This window comes from Bombina bombina, chromosome 1 (genome assembly GCF_027579735.1).
Source record: "Bombina bombina isolate aBomBom1 chromosome 1, aBomBom1.pri, whole genome shotgun sequence".
Lineage (NCBI taxonomy): Eukaryota > Metazoa > Chordata > Amphibia > Anura > Bombinatoridae > Bombina > Bombina bombina.
In genome coordinates, this window is record NC_069499.1 from 833058148 (window position 1) to 833075382 (window position 17235).

The following is a 17235-nucleotide window of genomic DNA, read 5'->3' on the forward strand; positions in this document are numbered from 1 at the left end:
CTTAGTAGCTTCAACATAATATTTCAAAGCTCTAATAACATCCAAAGAATGCAACGATTTCTCCTTAGAATTCTTAGGATTAAGACATAATGAAGGAACCACAAAGTCTCTACTAATGTTGTTGGAATTCACAACTTAGGTAAAAATTCAAAAGAAGTTCGCAACACCGCCTTATCCTGATGAAAAATTAGAAAAGGAGACTCACAAGAAAGAGCAGATAATTCAGAAACTCTTCTGGCAGAAGAGATGGCCAAAAGGAACAAAACTTTCCAAGAAAGTAATTTAATATCCAATGAATGCATAGGTTCAAATGGAGGAGCTTGAAGAGCCCCCAGAACCAAATTCAAACTCCAAGGAGGAGAAATTGACTTAATGACAGGCTTTATACGAACCAAAGCTTGTGCAAAACAATGAATATCAGGAAGAATAGCAATCTTTCTGTGAAAAAGAACAGAAAGAGCAGAGATTTGACCTTTCAAGGAACTTGCGGACAAACCCTTATCTAAACCATCCTGAAGAAACTGTAATATTCTCGGTATTCTAAAAGAATGCCAAGAAAAAAGATGAGAAAGACACCAAGAAATATAAGTCTTCCAGACTCTATAATATATCTCTCTGGATACAGATCTACGAGCCTGTAACACAGTATTAATCACAGAGTCAGAGAAACCTCTTTGACCAAGAATCAAGCGTTCAATCTCCATACCTTTAAATTTAAGGATTTCAGATCCTGATGGAAAAAAGGACCTTGAGACAAAAGGTCTGGTCTTAACGGAAGAGTCCACGGTTGGCAAGAGGCCATCCGGACAAGATCCGCATACCAAAACCTGTGAGGCCATGCCGGAGCTACCAGCAGAACAAACGAGCATTCCTTCAGAATCTTGGAGATTACTCTTGGAAGAAGAACTAGAGGCGGAAAGATATAGGCAGGATGATACTTCCAAGGAAGTGATAATGCATCCACTGCCTCCGCCTGAGGATCCTGGGATCTGGACAGATACCTGGGAAGTTTCTTGTTTAGATGAGAAGCCATCAGATCTATTTCTGGAAGTTCCCACATTTGAACAATCTGAAGAAATACCTCTGGGTGAAGAGATCATTCGCCCGGATGCAACGTTTGGCGACTGAGATAATCCGCTTTCCAATTGTCCATACCTGGGATATGAACCGCAGAGATTAGACAGGAGCTGGATTCCGCCCAAACCAAAAATTCGAGATACTTCTTTCATAGCCAGAGGACTGTGAGTCCCTCCTTGATGATTGATGTATGCCACAGTTGTGACATTGTCTATCTGAAAACAAATGAACAACTCTCTCTTCAGAAGAGGCCAAGACTGAAGAGCTCTGAAAATTGCACGGAGTTCCAAAATATTGATCGGAAAACTCACCTCCTGAGATTCCCAAACCCCTTGTGCCGTCAGATACCCCCACACAGCTCCCCAACCTGTAAGACTTGCATCTGTTGAGATTATAGTCCAGGTCGGAAGAACAAAGAAGCCCCCTGAACTAAACGATGGTGATCTGTCCACCATGTCAGAGAGTGTTGTAAAATCGGTTTAAAGATATTAATTGAGATATCTTTGAGTAATCCCTGCACCATTGGTTCAGCATACAGAACTGAAGAGGTCGCATTTGAAAATGAGCAAAGGAGATCGCATCTGATGCGGCAGTCCTAAGACCCAACATTTCCATGCATAAGGCTACCAAAGGGAATGATTGTGACTGAAGGTTTTGACAAGCTGATATCAATGTTAAACTTCTCTTGTCTGACAAGGACAGAGTCATAGACACTGAATATATCTAGAAACCTAAAAAGGTTACCCTTGTCTGAGGAATCAATGAACTGATTGGTAAATTGATCCTCCAACCATGAACTTGAAGAAACAACACAAGTCGTTTCGTATGAGATTCTTCGAAAATGAGAAGACTGAGCAAGTACCAAGATATCGTCCAAATAAGGAAATACCAAAACCCTATTCTCTGATTACAGAAAGAAGGGCACCGAGAACCTTTGAAAAAAATTCTTGGAACTGAGGCTAGGCCAAACGGTAGAGCCACAAAACTGGTAATGCTTGTCTAAAAAGAGAATCTCAGACACTAAAAAGTGATCTGGATGAATCGGAATATGCAGATACACATCCTGAAAATCTATTGTAGACATATAATGCCCTTGCTAAACAAAAGGCAGGATAGTCCTACAGTAACCATCTTGAATGTTGGTATCCTAACATAACGATTCAATAATGATAGATCCGGAACTGGTCTGAAGGAATTGACCTTCTTTGGTACAATGAAGAGATAAAATAAAACCCCAGCCCCTGTTCCAGAACTGGAACTGGCATAAATACTCCAGCCAACTCTAGATCTGAAACACATTTCAGAAATGCTGAGCCTTTGCTGTGTTAACTGGGACACGGGAAAGAAAAGAATCTCTTAGCAGGAGGCCTTAACTTGAAGCCAATTCTGTACCTTTCTGAAACAATGTTTCTGAAACCAGAGATTAAGAACGGAATTGATCCAAATTTCTTTGAAGAAAACGTAATCTGCCCTATACCAGCTGAGCTGGAATAAGGGCCGCACCTTCATAGGTACTTAGGAGCTGGCTATAGGTATCTATAAGGCTTGGATATATTCCAAACTGGAAATAGTTTCCAAACTGATACCGCTCCTGAGGATGAAGGATCAGGCTTTTGTTCCTTGTGAGGAAAGGAACGAAAATGATTATTTACCCTGGAAAGAAAGGGAAAGCAAAGTTGACTTAGAAGACATGTCAGCATTCCAAGTTTAATCCATAAAGCTTTTCTAGCTAAAATAGCTAGAGACATATACCTGACATCAACTCTAATGATATCAAAAGATGGTATCACCAATAAAATTATTAGCATGTTATAGAATAATAATAATGCTATAAAATTATGATCTGTTACTTGTTGCGCTAAAGCTTCTAACCAAAAAGTTGAAGCTGCAGCAACATCCGCTAAAAATATAGCAGGTCTAAGAAGATTACCTGAACATAAGTAAGCTTTTCTTAGAAAGGATTCAATTTTCCTATCTAAAGGATCCTTAAATGAAGTACTATCTGCCGTAGGAACAGTAGTACATTAGCAGGAGTAGAGACAGCCCCATAACCTTAGGGATTTTTGTCCCAAAAAACTCTAATCTGTCAGATGGCACAGGATATAATTTGCTTAAACGTCTAGAAGGAGTAAATAAATTACCCAAATTATTCCATTCCCTGGAAATTACTTCAGAAATAACATCAGGGAGATAAAACACTTCTGGAATAACTACAGGAGATTTAAAAACCTTATTTAAACGTTTACATTTAGTATCAAGAGGACCAGAATCCTCTATTTCTAATGCAAATAACACTTCTTTAAGTAAAGAACGAATAAATTCCATCTTGAACAAATACAAAGATTTATCAGCATCAACCTCTGAGACAGAAACCTCTGAACCAGAAGAACCATTATCAGTATCAGAATGATGATGTTCATTTAAAAATTCATCTGAAAAAAGAGAAGTTTTAAAAGACTTTTATGTATACTAGAAGGAGAAATAACAGACATAGCCTTCTTAATGGATTTAAAAAATAAAATCTCTTATGTTATCAGGAACACTCTGAAAATTAGATGTTGACGGAACAGCAACAGGTAATGTAACAGTACTAAAGGAAATTTTATCTGCATTAATAAGTTTGACATGACATGCAATACAAATAACAGCTGGAGAAACAGATACCAAAAGTTTATAGCAGATACACTTAGCTTGGTAGCTCCAGCACTGTGCAGTGATTTTCCTGAAGTATCTTCTGACTCAGTTGCAACGTGGAACATCTTGCAATATGTAAAAGAAAAAAACAACATATAAAGCAAAATTGATCAAATTCCTTAAATGACAGTTTCAGGAATGGGAAAAAATGCCAAAGAACAAGCTTCTAGCAACCAGAAGCAATAAAAAATGAGACTTAAATAATGTGGAGACAAAAGTGACGCCCATATTTTTTCGCGCCAAATAAGACGCCCACATTATTTGGCGCCTAAATGCTTTTTGGCGCCAAAAATGACGCCACATCCGGAACGCCGACATTTTTGGCGCAAAATAACGTCAAAGAATGACGCAACTTCCGGCAACACGTATGACGCCGGAAACGGAAATAGAATTTTTGCGCCAAAAAAGTCCGCGCCAACAATGACGCAATAAAATGACGCATTTTCAGCCCCCGCGAGCCTAACAGCCCACAGGGAAAAAGTCAAATTTTAAGGTAAAAAATGTTAAATTAAAATGCATTATCCCAAATATGAAACTGACTGTCTGAAAAATAAGGAAAGTTGAACATTCTGAGTCAAGGCAAATAAATGTTTGAATACATATATTTAGAACTTTATAAACAAAGTGCCCAACCATAGCTAGGAGTGTCACAGAAAATAAGACTTACTTACCCCAGGACACTCATCTACATATAGCAGATAGCCAAACCAGTACTGAAACGAGAATCAGCAGAGGTAATGGTATATATAAGAGTATATCGTCGATCTGAAAAGGGAGGTAAGAGATAAATCTCTACGACCGATAACAGAGAACCTATGAAATAGACCCCTTAGAAGGAGATCACTGCATTCAAATAGGCAATACTCTCCTCACATCCCTCTGACATTCACTGCACGCTGAGAGGAAAACCGGGCTCCAACTTGCTGCGGAGCGCATATCAACGTAGAATCTAGCACAAACTTACTTCACCACCTCCATCGGAGGCAAAGTTTGTAAAACTGAATTGTGGGTGTGGTGAGGGGTGTATTTATAGGCATTTTAAGGTTTGGGAAACTTTGCCCCTCCTGGTAGGAATGTATATCCCATACGTCACTAGCTCATGGACTCTTGCTAATTACATGAAAGAAAACAAGGATTGATCTTTTGTGCTGTCAATCTTTTAAAAGGAACAGTAAACACCTTGTAATTACAAGACATTTGTTGTTGCTTTAGAATAACATATCAGCCAAGTTTAACTTATTAAAACAAATTTACATCCTTTTAACTGTAATTATTTTTCAACAGCCAAAGTCCACCCACCTAGGAGTGAATGAATCTGGGCTTTAGTCCACAGACAAGGCTAGCCACGGTCTTAAATTTAGTATAAAGTACTCTGTTTTGCAGTTGTTATCATAAAAAGCCAATAAGTGGAAGCTATACAGAAGGGATAACCTTGAGAAGTCACCAGGGTGCTTTTCATGTTCTGAGAATTAGAAATTGTTCAATTTTCAGAGCTAAATTACATGAAAAGGGGAAAAATAAATAATGGAAATATATTGCAAAGTTGTTTTCTTATGCATAACCAGACATTTTAAAAACAAATCTCAAGGTGTTTACAATCCCTTAAATAATGTAAATTTGTATGTTTAAAAACCTTAGATTAAATAATAAACCTTAGATAAAATAAATGTACTTATGTCACATGTAGTTGGTCTGTTTTAACCCTGAACTCCTCTGCAACTTTTTATGAAGATAATCCAATCATTAGCAAGTAAAATGTGCATTACCTGATAATTGTGAGTAGCTCCTGCTGTACTGCAAATATGGGCAGAAACTGACGCTGTTCCATCAAACTCTTCTTACGGGAGAAGTCACTGCTTGCCTCACTACGTTCACGCACATGATCTGCAAACTTCTGTTCCGCCCTAGTAGAGCAAGGACAGATTGACATAAAATATTATGCCAACAGACACATGCAAAGACACACACTACCCACTACCTTCCCCTCAAACACAAATTAACCTTATTATTTAATAAAAGAAAAGTACATGGCCAAGCAAGGTAAAAAAAAAGAAAAGAAAAAGAAATCATAATAATTTACGCTTACCTGATAAATGTATTTATTTTATGGTGGTGAGAGTCCACGATCCATTACTCCTGGGAATTACTGTTCCCTACCACTATGAAGAGGTAAAGATCTTCCAAACTCCAGGACCCTTATTATAAACCCCTCCCACTACACTCATATCTCAGTCTAATGTATAGTCGAGCATAAAGAGGTGGTAAAAGAAATAAGGGCAAACAAATAGGAGCAGGGGAAAAAAAACAAAGGGCAGTGTCTAATGGACACCATGAAAGAAATTAATAAGTTAAAGGGAAACTGAACCTAAATTTTTTCTTTCGCGATTCAGATAGAGCATGCAATTTAACGAAACTTTAATTTACTCCTATTATCAAATTTTCTTCATTCTCTTGGTATCTTTATTTGAAAAGCAAGAATGTACGTTTAGATGCCGGCCCATTCTTGGTGAACAAACTAGATTGTTCTTGCTGATTGGTGGATAAATTCACTCACCAATAAACAAGTACTGTCCAGAGTTTAAACCAAAAAAAATTGCTTAGATGCCTTTTTAAAATAAATATAGCAAGAGAACGAAGAAAAACATAATTTATGTAAGAACTTACCTGATAAATTCATTTCTTTCATATTAGCAAGAGTCCATGAGCTAGTGACGTATGGGATATACATTCCTACCAGGAGGGGCAAAGTTTCCCAAACCTCAAAATGCCCACAAATACACCCCTCACCACACCCACAATTCAGTTTAACGAATAGCCAAGAAGTGGGGTGATAAAAAAGTGCGAAAGCATATAAAATAAGGAATTGGAATAATTGTGCTTTATACAAAAATCATAACCACCACAAAAAAAGGGCGGGCCTCATGGACTCTTGCTAATATGAAAGAAATGAATTTATCAGGTAAGTCCATGAGCTAGTGACGTATGGGATAATGATTACCCAAGATGTGGATCTTTCCACACAAGAGTCACTAGAGAGGGAGGGATAAAATAAAGACAGCCAATTCCTGCTGAAAATAATCCACACCCAAATAAAGTTTAATGAAAAACATAAGCAGAAGATTCAAACTGAAACCGCTGCCTGAAGTACTTTTCTACCAAAAACTGCTTCAGAAGAAGAAAATACATCAAAATGGTAGAATTTAGTAAAAGTATGCAAAGAGGACCAAGTTGCTGCTTTGCAAATCTGATCAATCGAAGCTTCATTCCTAAACGCCCAGGAAGTAGAAACTGACCTAGTAGAATGAGCTGTAATCCTCTGAGGCGGAGTTTTACCCGACTCAACATAGGCAAGATGAATTAAAGATTTCAACCAAGATGCCAAAGAAATGGCAGAAGCTTTCTGGCCTTTTCTAGAACCGGAAAAGATAACAAATAGACTAGAAGTCTTTCGGAAAGACTTAGTAGCTTCAACATAAGAGCAGATAATTCAGAAACTCTTCTCCCAGGACACTCATCTACATGTTTGTAGAAAGCCAAACCAGTACTGAAACGAGAATCAGCAGAGGTAATGGTATATAAATAAGAGTATATCGTCGATCTGAAAAGGGAGGTAAGAGATGAATCTCTACGACCGATAACAGAGAACCTATGAAATAGACCCCGTAGAAGGAGATCACTGCATTCAAATAGGCAATACTCTCCTCACATCCCTCTGACATTCACTGCACGCTGAGAGGAAAACCGGGCTCCAACTTGCTGCGGAGCGCATATCAACGTAGAATCTAGCACAAACTTACTTCACCACCTCCATAGGAGGCAAAGTTTGTAAAACTGAATTGTGGGTGTGGTGAGGGGTGTATTTGTGGGCATTTTGAGGATTGGGAAACTTTGCCCCTCCTGGTAGGAATGTATATCCCATACGTCACTAGCTCATGGACTAATTACATGAAAGAATATTGATAATAGTAAATTAGAAAGTTGTTTAAAATTGTATGCTCTATCTGAATCACGAAAGAAAACATTTGGGGTAATTTTCAAATAAAATTAAAATTTAGTTACACTAAAGAACCAGCTCAATTGCAATGTGTTGAATAACTAGAGAATAAAGCATCAACCAATGTGCTGCAGCTTTGCAGCGCTGCTCAGTCTTTAGTATTGTTCTCTTTAAACAGCTCTTCACTCTGGCTGCACTGTGTTGAGGAAAACTTACAAAGTAAAGCCAGAGTATAGTGCTGCTTGACTGAGAAAACAAAATTTACAACCTCAACAGAATCAAAAAAGGCAAAACATTTAGTTTAAAATGCACTTTTGCAAAGGTAAGAAATCAAATCAAGCTGAGACAACTGCCTGAAAGACTTTACTCCAAAGAAGCAAAAACATTAAAAAACATAATTTATGTAAGAACCTATCTGATAAATTAATTTCTTTCATAGTGGCAAGAGTCCATGAGCTAGTGACTTATGGGATATACATTCCCACCAGGAGGGGGCAAAGTTTAAAGAGTAAAAAGCATACAAAAAGAGGAACTGGAAAAATAATGTGCTTTATACAAAAAAAATCATAACCACCAAAAATAGGGTGGGTCTCATGGACTCTTGCCACTATGAAAGAAATTAATTTATCAGATAAGTTCTTACATAAATTATGTTTTCTTTCATGTAAGTGGAAAGAGTCCATGAGCTAGTGATGTATGGGATATAATACCCAAGATATGGAAGTCCACGAGTCAATAGAGAGGGAGGGATAAAATAAAAACAGCTATTTGCGATGAGAATTTAAATCCGAAAAAATAATTGTTTTCTTAAAAATTTCAAAAAAACTCAAATCAAAGGCATTAGAATCAAGCAAAGACAACTGCCTGAAAAAACGTTCTACCAAAGGCTGCTTCGAAAGAAGAAAAAACACATAAAAATGGTAAAATTAAGAAAAAGTAAGGAAAGAAGACCAAGTTGCTGCTTTGTAAATTTGATCAACTGAAGCTTCATTCTTGAAAGCCCACGAAGTGGCAACTGATCTAGTAAAATGAGCTGTAATTCTCTGAGGTGGAGACTGCCCCGCCTCCAAATAAGCTTTGTGAAACAGAGAAATAACAGAGGCTTTCTGACTTTTCCTGAAACCAGAAAAAAATAACAAATAGACTAGAAGTCTTTCTGAAATCTTAAGTAGCCTCAACATAATATTTCAAAGCTCTTACCACATTCAAAGAATGTAAAGACCCTTCAAGAGTATTCTTAGGAATAGGACACAAAGAAGGAACAACAATTTCCTTATTGATGTTGTTAGAATTCACAACTTTAGGCAAAAATGTAAATGAAGTCCGCATCTTGGGTATTTCTATCCTATACGTCACTAACTCATGGACTCTTGCCAATTACATGAAAGAAAACATAATTTATGTAAGAACTTACCTGATAAATTAATTTCTTTCATATTGGCAAGAGTCCATGAGCTAGTGACGTATGGGATATACAATCCTACCAGGAGGGGCAAAGTTTCCCAAACCTCAAAATGCCTATAAATACACCCCTCATCACACCCACAATTCAGTTTAACGAATAGCCAAGTAGTGGGGTGATAAAATAAGGAGTAAAAAAAGCATAACCACCAAAAAAAAGGGTGGGCCTCATGGGCTCTTGCCAATATGAAAGAAATGAATTTATCAGGTAAGTTCTAGCATAAATTATGTTTTCTTTCATGTAATTGGCAAGAGTCCATGAGCTAGTCACGTATGGGATAGAAATACCCAAGATGTGGAAGACCACAGAAGAGTCACTAGAAAGGGAGGGATAAAATAAAAACAGCTATTTCCGCTGAAAAAATTAAATCCACAAAAAAAATAAGTCTCTCTCATAAATTTCAAAGAAAAAAATTAAATCATAAGCAGGAGAATCAAACGGAGACAGCTGCCTGAAGGACTTTTCTACCAAAGACTGCTTCAGAAGAAGCAAATACATCAAAATGGTAAAAATTTAGTAAATGTATGCAAAGAAGACCAAGTTGCTGCTTTGCAAATCTGATCAACCCGAAGCTTCAAGAAGTGGCGACTGATCTAGTAGAATGAGCTGTAATTCTCTGAGGTGGAGACTGTCCCGTCTCCAAACGGGCCTTGTGAATCAAAAGTTTTAACCAATTTAAACGAAGTCCGCAAAACAGCCTTATCCTGATGGAAAATCAGAAAAGGAGACTCACAAGAGAGAGCAGACAATTCAGAAACTATTCTAGCTGAAGAGATAGCCAAAAAGAAACAACACTTTCCAAGAAAGTAGTTTAAAGGGACAGTTCACCCAAAAACTTTCTCCCCTTTAAATTATTCCCAATTATCCTTTTTACCTGCTAGAGTGTATTAAATTGGTTGCAAGTGGCTCCTTTACTCCTATTTCAGCATTTGAAATAGCTGATTTAGCTTGTGGTTTCCCAACCTATACTGAAAGTTTTGATACTGGCGTATACGCTATTGACAAGCCTAAGTAAACACAGCCAGCAGAAGAGATTACACCCTCAATGGGGGGCATGATAGTTAAGTAATAAAATGATAATTTTCCATTGTTCTCTCTATGTATTGAGCTTTGGTGTTCCAGACAAATATAAGATAAGGAAGCAAGTCTGTGTACATAAAAGTGATAACATAATGAGATCTGATATTACCTGAAGCTCAACCCATTGTAATAGGCTGTGGTTTCAAAGCACAAAACCAGCTACTTCAGATACACAAATAAACCCGAAAATGCAATTTCTCAAATATTTTATACTCTGCAGTTGGTATAACAACTCATTTAAAAAACATTTATGGAAAAACAATTTTACAGTGTACTGTCCCTTTAATATCCAAAGAACGCATAGGCTCAAAAAGAGGAGTCTGCAAAGCCTTCAAAACCAAATTAAGACTCCAAGGAGGAGAAATTGATTTAATAACAGGCTTGATACGAACAAAAGCATGAAGAAAGCAGTGAATATCAGGAAGTTTAGCAATCTTTCTATGAAATAAAACAGAAAGAGCAGAGATCTGTCCCTTCAAAGAACTTGCAGACAAACCTTTATCGAAACTATCCTGAAGAAACTGTAAAACTCTAGGAATTCTAAAATAATGCCAACAGAACTTATGAGAAGAACACCACGAAATATAGGTTTTCCAAACCTGATAATAAATCTTCCTTGAAACAGACTTATGTGCCTGTAGCAAAATATTAATCAATGAGTAAGAGAAACCTCTATGACTAAGCACTAAGTGTCCAATTTCCATACCTTCAAATTTAGCAATTTGAGATCCTGATGGAAAAACGGCCCTTGATACAGAAGGTCTGGCCTTAAAGGAAGTGGCCAAGTTTTGCAACTGGACATCCGAACAAGATCCACATACCAAAACCTGTGAGGCCATGCTGGTGCTATCAGAAATACATGTTATTGTTCCATTATGATCTTGGAGATCACCTTTGGAAGAAGAACCAGAGGCGGAAAAATGTAAGCAGGTTGATAAAACCAAGAAACTGCTAACGCATCCTCCGCCTGAGGATCCCTGGACCTGGAAAGGTACCTGGGAAGCATCTTGTTTAGATGGGAAGCAATCAGATCTATTTCGGGAAGACCCCACATCTGTAGAATCTGACAAAATACATCTGGATGGAGAGACCACTCCCCTGAATGTAAAGACTGACGACTGAGATAATCCGCTTCCCAATTGTCTACACTTGGGATATGTATCGCAGAAATTAGACAGGAGATGGATACCGCACAAGAAAGTATCCAAGATACTTCTTTCATAGTTAAAGGACTGCAAGAACCACTCCGATGATTGACATATGCCACAGTTGTCATATTGTCTGTCTGAAAATGAATTAATGATTCTCTCTTTAATAGAGGCCAAGCCTGAGGAGCCCTGAAAATAGCACGGAGTTCTAAAATATTTATTTGTAACCTTGCCTCTTGAGGAATCCAAACTCCTTGTGCTGTCAGAGACCACCAAACAGCTCCCCAACCTGTGAGACTTGCATCTGTTGAAATCACAGTCCAGGAAGGACGAACAAAAGAGGACCCTTTAATAATCCGACAATGGTCTAACCACCACGTCAGAGAGTTGAGTGTTGGGATCTAAGGATATCAATTGTGATATCAGAGTATAATCATTGCACCATTGATTCAGCATGCAAAGCTGAAGAGGTCTCATATGAAAACGAGCAAAGGGGATTGCGTCTGAAGCTGCAGTCATGAGACCTAAAACTTCCATGCACATAGCCACTGAAGGGAATGATCGAGACTGAAGGTTTCAACAGGGAGCAGAAAGCAATTTCATTTGTCTCTTGTCTGTTAAAGACAGAGTAATGGACACTGAATCTATCTGTAAACCTAAAAAGGTGACCCTTGTCTGAGGAATCAAGAAACTATTTGGTAAATTAATCCTCCAACCATGTCTTTGAAGAAACAACACAAGTTGATTTGTGTGAGATTCTGCTAAATGAAAAGATTGAGCCAGTACCTATCGTCCAAATAAGGAAATACTGCAATACCCTGCTCTCTGATAACAGATAGAAGGGCACCTAGAACCTTCGAAACAAGATTATTGGAGCTGTCGCTAGGAAAAATGGTAGAGAGAGAAATTGGTAATGCTTGTCTAGAAAAGAGAATCTCAGAAACCGATAGTGGCCTGGATGAATCGGAATGTGAAGATATGCATTCTCTAAGTCTATTGAGGACATGTAATTACCTTGCTGAACAAAAGGCAGAATAATCCTTATAGTCACCATCTTGAAAGTTGGGACCCTTACAAATTTATTCAAAAACATCAGATTAAGAACTGGTCTGAATGAATTTTCCTTCTTCGGGACAATGAATAGGATTTGAAAAAAAAAAAAAAACAGACCCTGTTCCAGAAGTGGAACTGGTACAATTACCCCTGAAAGCACCAGATCTGAAACACACCTCAGAAAGGCCTGAGCTTTCACAGGAGGTCTTATTCTGAAACCTATTTGATACCTCTGAGAAACAATATTCTGAATCCAAGGATTCTAAATGGAACCTGCCCAAATGTCTTGAAATAATTTCAATATGCCCCCCACCAGTAGAACTGGATTGAGGGCCGCACCTTAATGCAGTCTTGGGGGCTAGCTTTGGCTTCTTATAAGGCTTGGATTTATTCCAATTTGAAGATGGCTTCCGATTGGAGCCAGAGTCCTTAGGAGAAGGAGTGTTTTTTTGTTTTCTATTCTGAAGAAAGAAACAAAACCGATTAAAAGCTTTAGATTTACCCTTAGACTTTTTATCTGGGGGTAAAAAAACTCCCTTCCCTCCAGTAATAGTGGAAATAATAGATTCCAATTGGGAACCAAATAAATTATTACCCTGGGATGATAGAGATAGCAACCTAGATTTAGATACCATGTCAGCATTCCATTATTTGAGCCATAAAGCTCTTCTAGCTAAAAAAGCCAAAGACATAGATTTAACATCTATCTTGGTGATATCAAAAATAGCAGCACAGATAAAATGATTACCATGTTGAAGCAAACTAACAATGCTAGGCAAATCAGAATCTTTTTCCTGTTGTGCTAAGCTATGCAACCAAAAAGTTGATGCCGCTGCAACATCAGCCATAGAAATGGCAGGTCTGAGAATATAGCCAGAATATAAATAAGCTTTCCTTAGATAAGATTCAATTTTCTTATCTGAAGGATCCTTAAAAGAAGTACTATCTTCCATAGGAATAGTAGTAAATTTAGCAAGAGTAGAAATAGCCCCATCAACCTTAGGGACTTTTCCCCAAAACTCTAAATTAGCCACTGGCAAAGGATACAACTTTTTAAATCTTGAAGAAGGAACAAAAGAAGAAACAAGCTTAGACCATTCCTTAGCAATCACATCAGAAATAGCATCAGGAACAGGAAATACCTCAGGACTAGTCACAGGAGGTTTATAGACAGAATTTAAACATTTACTGGGTTTATTATCAAGAGGACCAGACTCCTCAATATCCAAAGTTATCAACTCTTCTTTTAACAAAGAACAAATATACTTAATCTTAAAAATATAAGATGATTTATCAATGTCAATGTCTGAAGTAGGATCTTCTGAATCAGAGAGATCATCATCAGAGGTGGATATATCAGTATGTTGTCGGTCATTACAAATTTCTTCAGTAGTATGAGACATTTTAAAAGAAGGCAGAATAGCAGCCAAAGCCCTCTGTATCGCATAAATAAAAAGAGAGAAGCGCTCAACCTGGGAACGAACAATAGCATAATAGCTTGTTCTATGGCTAGTTACCACCCTAGAAGCAGCCTCTTTTTGCTCAATATGTGCCTTTCACAGAGAAGAACTTTCCTGTAGCATATCAGTCTGATCCTGACTTAACAGTGCAATCCAGCCCCGAAATACCAGGCAATCCCTCTATGAACGAGAGAAACGGCAAAACCCCAGACGTACGTTTCGGCCTATTGTGGGCCTCGTCAGTGAGGTGCAGCCACATCCCTCTCATTCAGAGAAGGATTGCCTGGTATTTCGGGGCTGAACTGCACTGTTAAGTCAGGATCCGACGGATATGCTACAGGAAAGTATTGTTTGTTCCCAGGTTGAGTGCTTCTCTCTTTTTATTTATGCAAATTATGACACTTAGGGAAGTCTCCCTAAGTGTGATGCAGTAATCCAGACGTGGACCCGTTGCTCAGTGTGCCTAGAGGGATATGGCTGCACCTCACTGACGAGGCCCACAATAGGCCGAAACGTACGTCTGGGGTTGTGCTATTTCTCTCATTCAGAGAGGGATTGCCTGGTATTTCAGGGCTGGACTGCACTGTTAAGTCAGGATCAGATTGATATGCTACAGGAAAGTTCTTCTCTGTGAAAGGCACATATTGAGCAAAAAGAGGCTGCTTCTAGGGTGGTAACTAGCCATAGAACATGCTATTATGCTATTGTTCGTTCCCAGGTTGAGTGCTTCTCTCTTTTTATTTATGCAAATTATGACACTTAGGGAAGTCTCCCCAAGTGTGATGCGGTAATCCAGACGTGGACCCGTTGCTCAGTGTGCCTAGAGGGATATGGCTGCACCTCACTGACGAGGCCCACAATAGGCCGAAACGTACGTCTGGGGTTGTGTTATTTCTCTCGTTCAGAGAGGGATTGCCTGGTATTTCGGGGCTGGACTGCACTGTTAAGTCAGGATCAGACTGATATGCTACAGGAAAGTTCTTCTCTGTGAAAGGCACATATTGAGCAAAAAGAGGCTGCTTCTAGGGTGGTAACTAGCCATAGAACAAGCTATTATGCTATTGTTCGTTCCCAGGTTGAGTGCTTCTCTCTTATTTATGCCCTCTGTATCGCATCAGCAATATAATTTTTCATATCAACAGGGATATCATGTACTTTAGATGTTGAAGGAACAACAGATATTGTACTAGCACTAATAGAAACCTTTTCTGCATGCAAAAGCTTATCATGACAACTGTAACAGAAAAAAAGTAAATTTATGCTTCCCTGATAAATTAATTTCTTCTATTGTACGACGAGTCCACGGATTCATCCTTTACTTGTGGGATATTATCCTCCTGCTAACAGGAAGTGGCAAAGAGCACCACAGCAGAGCTGTCTATATAGCTCCGCCCATAGCTCCACCCCCCAGTAATTCGACCGAAGGTACAGGAAGAAAAAGGAGAAACTAAAAGGTGCAGAGGTGACTATATTTTTTTTATTTTAAACTTCAATCTGTCTTAAAATGACAGAGCGGGCCGTGGACTCCTCGTACCATAGAAGAAATTAATTTATCAGGTAAGCATAAATTTACTTTTCTTCTATAAGGTACGACGAGTCCACGGATTCATCCTTTACTTGTGGGATACAATACCAAAGCTACAGGACACGGATGAACGGGAGGGACAAGACAGATGGTTAAACAGAAGGCACCACTGCTTGAAGAACTTTTCTCCCAAAAATAGCCTCAGAAGAAGCAAAAAGTATCAAATTTGTAAAATTTGGAAAAGGTATGAAGCGAAGACAAAGTCGCAGCCTTACAAATCTATTCAACAGAAGCATAATTTTTAAAAGCCCATGTGGAAACCACCGCTCTAGAAGAGTGAGCTGTAATTCTTTAAGGAGGCTGCTGTCCAGCAGTCTCGTATGCCAAACGGATGATGCTTTTCAGCCAAAAAGAAAGAGGTAGCCGTAGCTTTTTGACCTCTACGTTTTCCAAAATAGACAACAAACAAAGAAGATGTTTGACAGAAATCTTTGGTTGCTTGCAAGTAAAACTTCAAAGCACGAACCACGTCCAAGTTGTGCAACAGACGTTCCTTCTTAGAAGAAGGATTAGGACACAGAGAAGGAACAACAATTTCCTGATTGATATTCCTATTAGTAACAACCTTAGGAAGAAATCCAGGTTTGGTACGCAAAACCACCTTATCAGCATGGAAAGCAAGATAAGGTGAGTCGCATTGCAATGCAGATAGTTCAGAAACTCTTCGAGACGAAGAGATAGCAACTAAAAACAGAACTTTCCAAGATAGAAGCTTAATATCTATGGAATGCATAGGTTCAAACGGGACCCCTTGAAGAACTTTAAGAACTAAATTCAAACTCCATGGCGGAGCAACAGGTTTAAACACAGGCTTGATTCTAACTAAAGCCTGACAGAACGACTGAATGTCTGGAACATCTGCCAGATGCTTGTGCAGTAGAATTGATGAAGCAGATATCTGTCCCTTTAAGGAACTAGCTGATAGCCCCTTCTCCAATCCTTCTTGGAGAAAGGACAAAATCCTAGGAATCCTGATCTTACTCCATGAGTAGCCTTTGGATTCGCACCAATAAAGATATATACGCCATATCTTATGATAAATTTTCCTAGTGACAGGCTTTCGAGCCTGAATCAAGGTATCTATGACCGACCCAGAGAAACCCAGCTTGGATAAAATCAAGCGTTCAATATCCAAGCAGTCAGCCTCAGAGAAACTAGATTTGGATGCTGGAACGGACCTTGAATCAGAAGGTCCTGTCTCAGTGGCAGAGTCCATGGTGGAAGAGATGACATGTCCACCAGGTCTGCATACCAAGTCCTGCGTGGCCACGCAGGTGCTATCAAAATCACTGAAGCTCTCTCCTGTTTGATTCTGGCAATCAAACGAGGAAGGAGAGGAAATGGTGGAAACACATACGCCAGGTTGAATGACCAGGGTACTGCTAGAGCATCTATCAGTACTGCCTGAGGATCCCTTGACCTTGACCCGTAACAAGGAAGTTTGGCATTCTGACGAGACCCCATCAGATCCAATTCTGGTGTGCCCCATTGCTGAATCAATTGTGCAAACACCTCCAGATGGAGTTCCCACTCCCCCGGATGAAAAGCCTGACGACTTAGAAAATCTGCTTCCCAGTTCTCCACTCCTGGGATATAGATTGCTGATAGATGGCAAGAGTGAGTCTCTGCCCATCAAATTATTTTGGTAACCTCTATCATCGCTAGAGAACTCTTTGTTCCCC

At 38.8% G+C, this 17235-nt stretch overlaps 1 protein-coding gene across 2 annotated transcripts in view; it reads right to left on the reverse strand.

Annotated features, from left to right (window-relative positions):
* DHX38 (DEAH-box helicase 38) overlaps positions 1-17235 on the reverse strand; it is a 757289-nt gene that overhangs the window by 496771 nt on the left and 243283 nt on the right. For both annotated transcript variants that reach the window (XR_008400173.1, XM_053699448.1), the window contains exon 12: positions 5538-5675. Coding sequence is in view for 1 of the 2 variants with exons in the window: in XM_053699448.1 (XP_053555423.1) it covers positions 5538-5675 (138 nt within the window). In the remaining variant the exon portion in view is untranslated. The remainder of the gene's footprint in view (positions 1-5537; positions 5676-17235) is intronic.